At 39.1% G+C, this 12,030-nt stretch overlaps 1 protein-coding gene across 1 annotated transcript; it reads right to left on the reverse strand.

Annotated features, from left to right (window-relative positions):
* Positions 1–336: 336 nt before the first annotated feature.
* Positions 337–10,324, reverse strand: LOC148151834 (putative G protein-coupled receptor 139). The gene is made up of 2 exons (XM_087992986.1): positions 10,249–10,324; positions 337–1,226 (listed from the first exon to the last, which is right to left on the reverse strand). The coding sequence occupies exons 1-2, from the start codon at positions 10,322–10,324 to the stop codon at positions 337–339; spliced, it is 966 nt and encodes a 321-aa protein (XP_087849112.1).
* Positions 10,325–12,030: the final 1,706 nt, after the last annotated feature.

Here is a 12,030-nt window from a genome sequence, read left to right on the forward strand (position 1 = left end):
CATCCTTAATTGCCCTTGAAAAGCTGGTGATGAACCATCTTCTTGAACCACTCCAGTCCATGCGCTTCAGGTACACTCACAGTTCTGCTATTTTGGAAGTTCCATGATTTTCATCCATCAACAGTGAAGAAGTAGTGATATAGTTTGAAGTTAGGATGCTGTGTAAGGTGAAGGGGAAGTTAAGGAGCAATGATTGCTGCTTTTGTCTTCTGGGTGATTGAGGCTGTGGATTTGGAAGCTGCTGTCAATGAAGTCTTGACAAGTTGATGGATGAATATCAGATTAATGAAGTGGAAACAGTTGTTACCAACTCTGGATTGAATTCAGTTGTTTCCTTTATTTAATATTTGAGGTAAACATATACTTCACACCATTTTTGAACTGTTCTCTGAACTTGGATTGTGTAACAGCATAAATAAATGTGTTTGTGCAGCAACTAAGATTCTGCAGCATTGCTCCAACATATGCGAAAATATACAAAGAATTGTTATAATCTGTAGGATTTGCCCCTGCAACAGTATAATAGAAGAATTCTATTACGTATGTCAGCCACAGAGCTATGAAACTGCCAGATATGGCAAAGAGTAAAATCACAGACTTCCTTCTACTCTCCATTTCCGAATCATTGCGATTCTGTCCCTTGCTCTGACCTCTCAGTCCCTTACGGACCCGACTGGCCACTAAAATATGCCTGACTGTTAGAGCATTGAGCAACAGAATTAAAGCAAATGGGAACAATGGGTTTAGAATAGTATCCAACCAGTCAAATCCCACCCATTCAGGCTGGGTAAAATAATTTGATTTTACATCACAGAACCACAATACATTGTCAATTATCTCTCTATGTTCAAATATAAAATAGAAAGGTATGTTTTTCAAAGAAAGTAGAATACCGTTTGTTGCTAGAACCACCAATGCTGTTTTCTTGGTGCAATAATGAGATTTTAGCTTCTGGCAACAAATAGCAACAAATCTATCAAACGAGAACATGACTGTGAACCAGACTGAACAGTCTGTTGATGCATGACTTAGGACAAAAATAAGACTACACACAGGGGTGATGTCCAGAAAGGAACCCGGGAAATAATAATAACTGATCCGAGTCAATATTACATCAGAGATAATTACTAGTAGATCTGCTACTGCCATGGCCACCAGGTAACGAGTGGTGCAGGAGGAGAGTCCACACCTTTCTCGGGTAAGGACCAAAATCGCCACTAAATTAACTGCAATGAAAACAGAGGAAAATTATCAAATACAATAGGATAGCTCTCCACCCTTGTACCAAGACAATAAGTTGTAAAATTCTTGCCATTATTTCCAGTTTTCTTTACATTTATTATATTTTTCATGGACCTAGAAAGCAATATGTCCATTATGTTAATTTTGATGTGAACTTCAACTGTTTTTAATACGTACCAAATTTGCATGGTAATGTAAAGTCATAACTTATGGAATGACATGAAAGAGCTTCCAGGTTGTAGTTTAGGGGAAGTATTTCTGAAGACTTGACTGAATCTTCTGTAAAGTATGTAGATGATTGCAAATTGGGTAACAAGCTTTCTAACGGTTTTTTATTGTAGTCCCATGGCAATTGGGTGAATGAGACATCGTGCCATTAAGGGCATGAGTAAGTAACTAAATAAGTAAGGAGGAGAGTTTTAGATGGTCTCAGGTTTATGTGCATTGCAATAAGGAAATCTAGAAGTAACAAAGGCACAGATGGCTGATCCAGTATCAGATGAATCAAAGCTATGGAATAATCAGGTAATGTTGTGAAACTGGAAGTAGGTGAACATAGTGATGGCACTGACATGTTGTTGGAAGCTTGGCTGGGAGTCAAAAATATTACCAAAACTGAGAGAAGACTAGTTTAGCTTCACCAAAAAGTATAATGTGTTGAAATACCTAGGGTTCTGTAGCTTGTGATTGTACTGAAAATAAGGAGAAAGTGAGGACTGCAGATGCTGGAGACCAGAGTTGAAAAATGTGATGCTGGAAAACACAGCAGGCCAGGCAGCATCCGAGGAGCAGGAGAATCGACGTTTCAGGCATAAGCCCTTCTTCAGGAATGAGGCTGGTGTGCCAGGCGGGCTGAGATAAAAGGTAGGGGGGGAGGGGATTTTGGGGGAGGGGCGCTGGGAATACAATAGGTGGAAGGAGGTGAGGGTGAGGGTGATAGGCTGGAGAGGGGGTGGGAGCGGGGGCGGAGAGGTCGGGATGAAGATTGCAGGTCAAGAGGGCAGTGCTGAATCCAGGGATTGGGACTGAGATAAGGTGGTATGAGGGGAAATGAGGAAGCTGGAGAAATCTACATTCATCCCGTGTGGTTGGAGGGTTCCTAGGCGGAAGATGAGGCGCTCTTCCTCCAGGCATCATGTGGTCAGGGCCTGGCGATGGAGGAGGCCAAGGACCTGCATATCCTTGGCAGAGTAGGAGGGGGAGTTAAAGTGTTCAGCCACGGGACGGTTGGGTTGGTTGGTACTGGTGTCAAAAATATTACCAAAACTTTCCCAGAAATGTTCCACAAGTAGGCGGCCTGTCTCCCCAATGTAGAGGAGACCACATCGGGTGCAGCGGATGCAGTAAATGATGTGTGTGGAGGTGCAGGTGAATTTGCAACGGATATGGAAGGATCCATTGGGGCCTTGGAGAGAGGTGAGGGGGGAGGTGTGGCCGCAAGTTTTGCACTTCTTGCAGTTGCAGGGGAAAGTGCCGGGAGTGTAGGTTGGATTGGTGAGGGGTATGGACCTGACAAGGGAGTCGCGGAGGGAGTGGTCTCTCCGGAACGCTGATAGGGGTGGGGAGGGAAATATATCCCTGGTGGTGGGGTCTGTTTGGAGGTGGCGGAAATGACGGAGGATGATCGATGTATCCAGAGGTTGATGGGGTGGAAGGTGAGGACCAGTGGGGTTCTGTCCTGCTGGCGATTGGAGGGGTTCAAGGGCAGAGGTGCGGGAAGTGGAGGAGATGCAATGGAGAGCATCGTCGACCACGTCAGAGGGGAAATTGCAGTCTTTGAAGAAGGAGGCCATCAGGGTTGTACTGAAAATAAGTCATGATTTGGAGGAGCCAGTGTTGGACTGAGGTGGGAAAAGTTAAAAATCACACCACACCAAGTTATGGTCCAACATGTTTATTTGGAGGCATTAGCTTTCAAGATGCTGCAGAAGAAGCAGCACTCTGAAAGCTAATGCCTCCAAATAAACATGTTGGACTATAGCCTATTGTCGTGCGATTTTTAACTCTGAAAATAAGTGACAAGTAAAATTGAAGTTAAGTTAAACTAAAAGGCAAATTATTTTAAAGTCAAAGACACACCCAGTCTGACTTGCCTTCTATATATCAAAATAGAGCTTCATTAATTTCATTGCTTTGTGGGGGAGCTTTTTTTCTGTACTTTCCCTCTGGATGAGCTTGAGAAAAATAAACAAACTCCTTTGAAATTTGACTTTTGATCAGTTTTATTAGACTCATCTGTCAGCCACCTGCAGAATGAACTAGGAAACTGGCATTATTGATTTCTTTTTTAGAAAACCACATCCTATTCTGGTCTGCATGGAGTTAATGTATTCTGGTCTCAGTTATTTCAGAATTATTCAGGATACCCAAGCTGCTAAGCTGTGAAAAGTTTCATTTGATTCATGAACGTAATGAACTTCTTAGGGAGAGGGTGAAGTGTTCCCCTCCTTTGTGTGGCAAATATAACAGATAAGTAGACTAAATATCACATATTAAAAATCAAATTCTTGATGTTGACAAAATGTTAAGATTTCCTTTCAAGCTTTAGAATCTTTAGAAACTTTAGAATCTCACCTTCAAATGACAATCATGAATTTGTACCTCATAATTGTCCAACTCACCCTTTTAATATCACATTTCCCATTCTCTCCACCAGTGAGAACTACACTGTGAAAAGCAAGACAGGTTTCTAGCAGCAGCAGCTCTTTGAATGCTTTAAACATCATGCAACTAAACTGTTTCTTCTGCACAACATCCTGCATACTCCATGGTCACCACCTTTGTTGTTCTGCATGCAAGGAAAGCCATGCATTTTCACAGGATCGTGTTTACACAGAGATGGACACATGCATTTTATAGCATTAGTTTACTTTCTCTGTCTCCTTGTGAGGACTAACATCTGTGAGCACTTTCAGTCCCTGTGGGTGGTATAGCTGTCAAGATCTTGTGCCCTAAAAAAGCAGAGTTACAGGCTGTCAGTCTCTCCTTGTTTTTCTTAGTACAGATGTAGAAATGGGCAGCTTGAGGCAGAGGGGAGCAATGAACAGTAGATGCATCAGACAAGGAGTGGACATATAACTACATAGGAACGATGCCATATCAATATCAGAGCTGCAGTCAGCATCTTACGTGGAAAGCACTTTGCCTGTGCTTCAACAAATAGGTGTGAAAGTCAAAGGGGAGTAATCCTTAATGAGATGCAGGTTAAACTTTCTTAGGCAGTCTGCTGTGAACAGGATTGTCCACCTCACCACCACTGCATCCACCAAAGCCTCCATATCTCAGCTAGTGAAGTGGGGAACAAGCTTACCTTTCTTTTGGACCTTGTCTGTGGTAGTTAGGGTTGAGCACCACACAATGTGAGGTGCAGTCCCTTACTTGCAGTTTCTAACGTGGTGTGCAGCTGGGCTTTAAATATAGTGACAGCGGCCTGGACGTCAGAAGGCCCTGGAAGTAATGAGAACCTCATAACTTGCTCACCATGAAATTCTCTGAAAAGCACACACTGCATCTCATTTATAACAATTAATGAGGAAAAAAGCAGAAGATTGCAAAAGGATTGAAAGAGGGGTTGGCACAGTGGCTCAGTGGTTGGTACTGCTGCCTCACAGCGCCAGGGATCCGGAATCAATTCCTGCCTTGGGCAACCGACTGTGTGGAGTTTGCAAATTCTCCTTGAGTCTGCCTGGGTTTCCTCCAGGTGTTCCAGTTTCCTCCCACAATCCAAAGATGTGCAGGTCAGATGAATTGGTCACGCTAAATTGCCCATAGTGTTAGATGCATTAGGAGAAAGTGAGGACTGCAGATGCTGGAGATCAGAGCTGAAAATGTGTTGCTAGAAAAGTGCAGCAGGTCAGGCAGCATTCAAGGAGCAGGAGAATCAATGTTTCGGGCATGAGCCCTTCTTCATTAGTCAGGAGTTAATATAGGGTAGGGAATGGGTCTGGGGGTTACTCCTCAGAGTGTCAGTGTGGATTGTTGGGTCGAAGGGCCTGTTTCCATACTGTAGGGGGAATCTAGTATAAATCCATCAATGCATGACAGACCAAACTCACTTGACACCACATTTTGATTGCAAATGTGAAAATCCAACTTCTTGTTATTATTCTGAGTATTAGACTCAGGCATAAAGCATAGACAGTTTTGAATTTTAATTACATTCCTAACTGGAGCCATAATTTTGTTTTATCTTTTAAAACATTTGAAAATCACTTCCAAGCCCCATGAACATTGATAACCAAGAATGAGAGATCTAAAAACTTTATAAATAAATTCAAGAATTTGTCAGTAGACATCGACCATCACAGCATTCGGATTATTGAACTAAAGGCTTTACATTTGAAAGATTATGGTTTTAACCCTTCAGGCCTTTTATTTTTCAAGATAAAATACTTGACATTAGAAGACATGGAAGTTGCCTCTCATCAGATTGCAAGTGCTTCCATGTAAAATCACCATCAAGCCTCAGTGTGATTGTTTGAAAATGGAGTTGGTAAATTGAATGGACAACATTACTGATGAACAGAGCAATTTACTGCAATTGAGATCTATGATGCGCAGGTAATGTTTTGCATTAGTGGCTTCTGGGAATAAAAAAACAAAGTTTCTTTTGGAGGAATAAATTAAATAATAATAAAACCTGTCCTACACAATTTTTTTTTTAATTTGGGATAATCTTGAAAACACAAACAGGACTTTTTTAATGAAAAAGAAAATGTAATCTCAAATAACAAACAAACAAAAAAAAACTTAATCAGTTAGGAATGTTAGAAAAATATATTGAGATAACGTTGTTATGGGCAGTCAAGTTTCTGCAAGGCTCTCAAGACTTTTTAAAAATGATCATGAATATATAAAACCAAAAGTGAATTAGTCACTGGGGATAGGAGAAGAAAAAGCTGCAAATGGTAATTAGAAATAATATCCTGACTGCAATTTGAATTCTACTGAGTTTCAGCAAAGTGCAGATCGAACTAATAAATTAATTCTTTTCCCCCGGAAATGCTTGAATCCCTGCCAATGGACTTTTTCTTTAAAAAAAGATACAGAGGAGATAAGTGAAGATTTTGAAATAGACTAACATTTGACATTTTGATAAGATCACCTTAACATCTAAGAATGGTTTGTATCACAGGCACATGCTGTATGACATCAGTCTACCACTGAGAGTACGCAAATGTGATTTGTTGCATAAGTAGTAACTAACATGTGGAAATATACAATGAAGTTGCACTGAGGAATGTTTCATGCATGCTCAGGTTCTTGACAAACAGAACAATGTCAAATGGCAAATGCATTTAGTTGAGTGAGATGATTTTTTTAAGTCATCAAACTCCACAGAGAAAATGATTTTATGTAAAGATTACATTAAGACAAAACTAAATATATTGTTAACGGTCAGAGAATCATCTGTGGAAACAGGCCATTTGGCCCAACAAGTCCACACCCACCCAGCCCCATTCCCCTACCCTATTACTCTACATTTACCCCTGACCAATGCATCTAACCTACACATCCCCGAACACTATGGGCAATTTAGCATGGCCAATTCACCTAACCTGCACATCTTTGGACTTTAGGAGGAGCATCTGGAGGAAACCCACACAGACATGGGGAGAATGTGAAAATTCCACACAGACAGTCGTCCAAGGCTGGAATCAGTCATGGATCCCTAAGCCAGATTAGGTTGTATCAAAGGAAGGCAAGGACAAATTGAATTTGCAAGAATTATTCACAAAACAGATACAGGTGTAGGGAGAGTTGAAGTGTCTTTAAAGTCCACAAATGATCTGTTTCTGTAATATTATTAATTGAGGAGATCTGCAGGTGGTGAGTGTCAATCTATACGTAAACTTAGAAAGGGGTAGAATCGTCAGAAGCCAATTATGAGAAGCCAGTGAGGATATGTCTTCAAATGTTGATTACAAGTCAAGTAATAAGAATAGATATCAATATAGAGGATTTGCTAAAGATGCAAATACACCAATATGTCACCAAATTTGAGTATTACACAACACCTTTATCCAAACAGTTGATACAATTGAGAGCTTATATTAAAACCAGTCTCAAAAACATTGATTCTGAAAAATCAGGCAATAAAGATGGGCCTAGCAAATTTGAGGTCAGAAAGGCAGATCAGATATGATTTAGAATTAAATTTTTACATCAAATACGACATGAATTTTCATGTGCTTGGTAGTTGTTCTGATAGCAATTTTAAAATATTATACTGTACAAAATAGCAATGAAACGAGTAACAGGTGGTTAGGCTATTACATAGTCGAGGTCATAACACCTCAGTACTGATGTACAAACACTTCAGTGGGGTGTGGGACCTAGTGGCAGTAGGAAGAGTACTGAGGATTGAGATTTGCATTGCTGCTTTGAGAAGAATAATTAGTATATAACATAAATTGAGAATTCTGGGACTAACTGGACAGAGGAGTGGGTGGAGAGGTGGCAGGACAGAGTTTGATACCTCAAAACTGATGCACAATGAGAACTATCTTATTTCCATACAGCGAGCTTCAAATGAGGTGCTGGTGCCTTAAATGATGAATAACTATATTCCCCAATGGCTGGGATTTGACAAGCATAATGAAATAGTAGCAAACCAAGTGCTCTGGTCAAGTGTCTACTTAGTTGATCTGCACTGATCCAATCCCCTCCCACCCCAACAACTTAGCACGAGGTGATTTTAATTGTGCTAGTGTAAATTTGTCAATTTAGTTGTTATAGTCAAAGTGAAGTAACTTAGTTACCAGTCCTTTTACTTTGACAGCCATTCAAGGCACTGGCTTCTTGTGAGAAAATAGCATTGTTTGAGGGTTAAAGTTCCCTGAAAACACTGGAGACAGCAAAACTCCACTGAGGCTGTTGAACATGAAATTGTACATGAAGGTGTTGGGTAAATTTAAAGATCCAATTATTTTAAAGATGTCACCACACAGTCAGCAAGTCATCCTGCTGATTTAAAAATGATATTTGTATATCAGACTATGAAGCTTAATTGAATAAAGATTACATAAAGTTGTCTGAATTAACCATGCAGAAACCATATGAGCATGATGACACAGTGTAACTAGCAAAACATGCATAGTGCTAGATTGCTCTCACAAAGAGCTTGTACAGACAGAAATGACCAAATCCCTCCTTCTGTGTTCCAAACCTCTTGAGTATAATTTAATCTGTATATATATTCCAGTATTCACAGCAATGGCCATCAATCTGGATTTTGTAGTTGAGCTCATTAAACAGAAAAGAGGAGCAGGAACATGTTTGTTCCCAAGATAGAAGCTGGGAGGTTAACTGTTGAATTCCAAACACTACCAGCAGTAATTGACAGGACTTCTTATGAAGATCATGGCATTACTGTTGCAAACAAGATGGGAATATATTGATGCATGTGATTGGAAGATCTGATCATTGTATACTCAAAATGAATATTTGAATATAAATTGGGTAAAATATAAATATCTCCAAATTAAGGATTTAAGAATCTGGAGAGAACAGTTGATTGACCACATCCCAAATAATACCTTGAGTCATAAAATCATAAAGCTATACAGCAACAAAACAGGCCCTTCGGTCCAACCAGTCCATGCCAACCATAGTCCCAAACTAAACTAGTTGCATCTGCCTGCTCCTGCCCCATATCCCTCCAAACCTTTCCTATTCATGTACATATCCAAATGTCTTTCAAACATTATAATTGTATCCACATCCACCATTTCCTCTGTAAGTTCGTTCCACACACAAACCATCCTGTCAGTAAAAATCTTCGCCCATCTTTTTTTTTTAAATCTCTCTCCTCTCACCTTAAAATGTGCCCCTTAGTCTTGAAATCCCCCAATCTAGGGGAGAGACCATTAGTGCTATCTGTACCCCTCATTATTTTACAAACTTCTAAAAGGCTGCCTCTCAACCTGCTACACACAAGAATTTATCAAACAATATTGGTCATCAATCCATTTTTAGATGTTTAGAATTTTTCAAGGTGACATTTTAATTAGTGAAAACATCTGATTGACAGTCGGTTCACTTTGCACACTATAAAAATTGGTGAAGCATTTTTAAAAGATCATCAAAATGACGAATCAGTAACTTGATTAGTTGGGACATTATTTCTGTCATTGGATTATGTTCCCCTGCTCCAAACAACAGAAATTATAGGCTTTGGACTAGAGGACAAAAAACTATACAGAGGTGAAATTTATGCATACCTGATTTCTCCATCATCCATTCACTGCATTTGCAGAGACACAACTCACTTTACTGAAAGTAGTTGTGTGGAGTGAAGGCTGCAGGAGCGGAGGAGGAGAAAAGGTGCAGGCTGGGTATATGTTGGAGTCCTCACTTCGTGCAACTGTTCCCCTTATAATTACAACATGTCAATTTTCTTTTCCCCATAGCTTTTATCTACCTTTGAACAGCAAAAAAAAACTGTCTAAATATTTATCTCATTGCTGTTTGTGAAAATTGGCTACTGTATTTGCCTATTTTACAACAGTTATTATAATTCAAATGTACTTCATTGGAAGTGAAGGGCTTTAAAACATAATGAAGATTATATCAGTTCCATTTTAATGCACTTTCAGAGGTTCTTCAATGGATATTAAAGAGTGGTCATCGATTTTCTCAAGAGCAGTGAAAGACCTTAACTGCACTTATAGACATTGAAGAAATACTCAGTAAAATTCTGCAGTAGTTGCTACCTCTTCTAATACATGGCCTCTGGCATTAGAGTTGCCCTTCAGTTAGCAGCCCACACTCAGTACAATTCTAAAGCGACATGTTACCTGCAACAATAATACCAGATGTCATTTCAGAAAAGGCAATAACTTGATCATAAAACTTGCAGGTAGAATTCAAAGTTATATTTAAGCTGAGTCAATGGGTTAAAGACAGAGAGACTTTTGAATATCAATTAACTTCAATTATGAAGTCTAATAATTATGTAAAAGAGTTTCATTACAGAGCAAAACCTGATAGCAGCTATTCACTTACCAATAACGCCAACAATTGCAAGGATTGTGTAGAATACCTTTGTTATAGTATGAAATGTTTCAATCATTTTCTGCATGAAGCAATCTATCCCTTGTGCTGTTGACAATTTCTTACGGTCAAGTTCAAGTTGATTCGGCACCAGAACCCTTCATTTATACGATTGAGAATCCCCATTGGGACAGACAGCTTGCAACACATTCAAATTAGTTCTGTTGCCTTAAGAAACTCATTACGATAACCTAGTTTAGTCTCTGATGTATTAAAATCTATTTGAATAAGCATGACTTTAATTTAGAAAAAATAAATTCATGCTGACTGTAATTCTTAACTTTTGTTAACTTTATAGTTACATTTCATATCATTGTCTCAGCGTTACTGTATTCTGGAAAGTTTCTGAACCTCTCACTATAACAATGACAATTAAAATTCTTAATTTGTGTGTGAGTAAGTGCCGAAGAGAATTGTCCATTTTTTACATAACTGGGCTGATGGAGGAGTTAGTTAGCTAATACAAATTCTGTTGTTTAATGTAGCTTTGTCATAACCACGACTTTTTTCTACAAATATATGCTTTGTAACTTGTTCCCCACATTAGGTCTCAAAGCACATCACATGCCATAGCACCAGAATTCAAGGCAAGAAACTGAATTGGCACTGCCCTTCAACTCAGGAGGCATTCAAAGCCAGATATCAATTCAAAAATCACCTTTCATTATTTCTTTCCAAGATAAATCAGCAGTCAACAAATTAACACAATGTAGTTTAAACATATGTTCAAGGACATTCAATAGGGATGTGTATAAGAGATCCTTAACTTACATTAGAGATAATGGGAACTTACTCGAATTGAAAAGCAACTTATGTGGTCCATAAGGAACAGGAACAGGAGTAGGCTATTCAGTCCATTGAGTCTGCTCCATCATTCGATGAGATCATGACTATGATAGTCTTTGGTTCCACTTTCCTACCTTTATCCTACAAGCCTTTATTTCTTTACTGATTAAAATTATCTCTAAGCTTTGAATATACTTAATGACCCAGCCGCTATAGCCCTCTGTGGTAAAGAATTCCACAGATTCACAGTGTTCTGAGAAGAAATTCCTTCTCTTCAGTCTTAAATTTGTGATCCTATTCTGAGATTATTCGTTTGGCCATAGACTACAAAGGGAAACCAATCTTTCCACATTTACCACGTCAAGTACCCTAAGAATCTTGTAAATTTCAATAAGGTCACTTCTCATTCTTTTTTATTTCAACAGGCCCAATCAACACAACCTCTGCTCACAAGATAGTCCTTCCATTTTTGCTGTCAATGTAGAGATATGGAATATTGATAACTTCTTATATCCCTAGTCTCCTGTTAATGAAGCCAAATTGCTGACAGCTGTCAATGGTGATAAATGTCGAAATGTCTGAGTCCCAACACTTTAGACTGGAACTGAAGTTGTTGAGAAATAGTCACAGTTCACAACTTTAAGTTTTTAACCAGGTAGTCAACAATGCTGGTATTTGAAAATGATCAGGTTCCCAGGGACTTAAAGAGAGACTGCAGATTCTATAGTGTGACTTATCTTTACAGTGTGACAGCTATCTCTGTAAAATAGAACTTTGAAATCCCAAGCAGATTGCTAGGCATCCATTAACATAGGATCCCTAGTCTTCATGGTAAAGCAATAATTTCTTATTTACCTGAAATTTGCTTGGTAGCCTCTCCAAAGTGATCTGATTTTTATTACAGCACATGTTAAATAGTTAGTTTCATTTCTAAGAAATATATACTGA

This window comes from Chiloscyllium plagiosum, unplaced genomic scaffold (genome assembly GCF_037043375.1).
Source record: "Chiloscyllium plagiosum isolate Xiang-an unplaced genomic scaffold, Cpla_swu_hap1 HiC_scaffold_2, whole genome shotgun sequence".
NCBI classification, from domain to species: Eukaryota; Metazoa; Chordata; class Chondrichthyes; order Orectolobiformes; family Hemiscylliidae; genus Chiloscyllium; species Chiloscyllium plagiosum.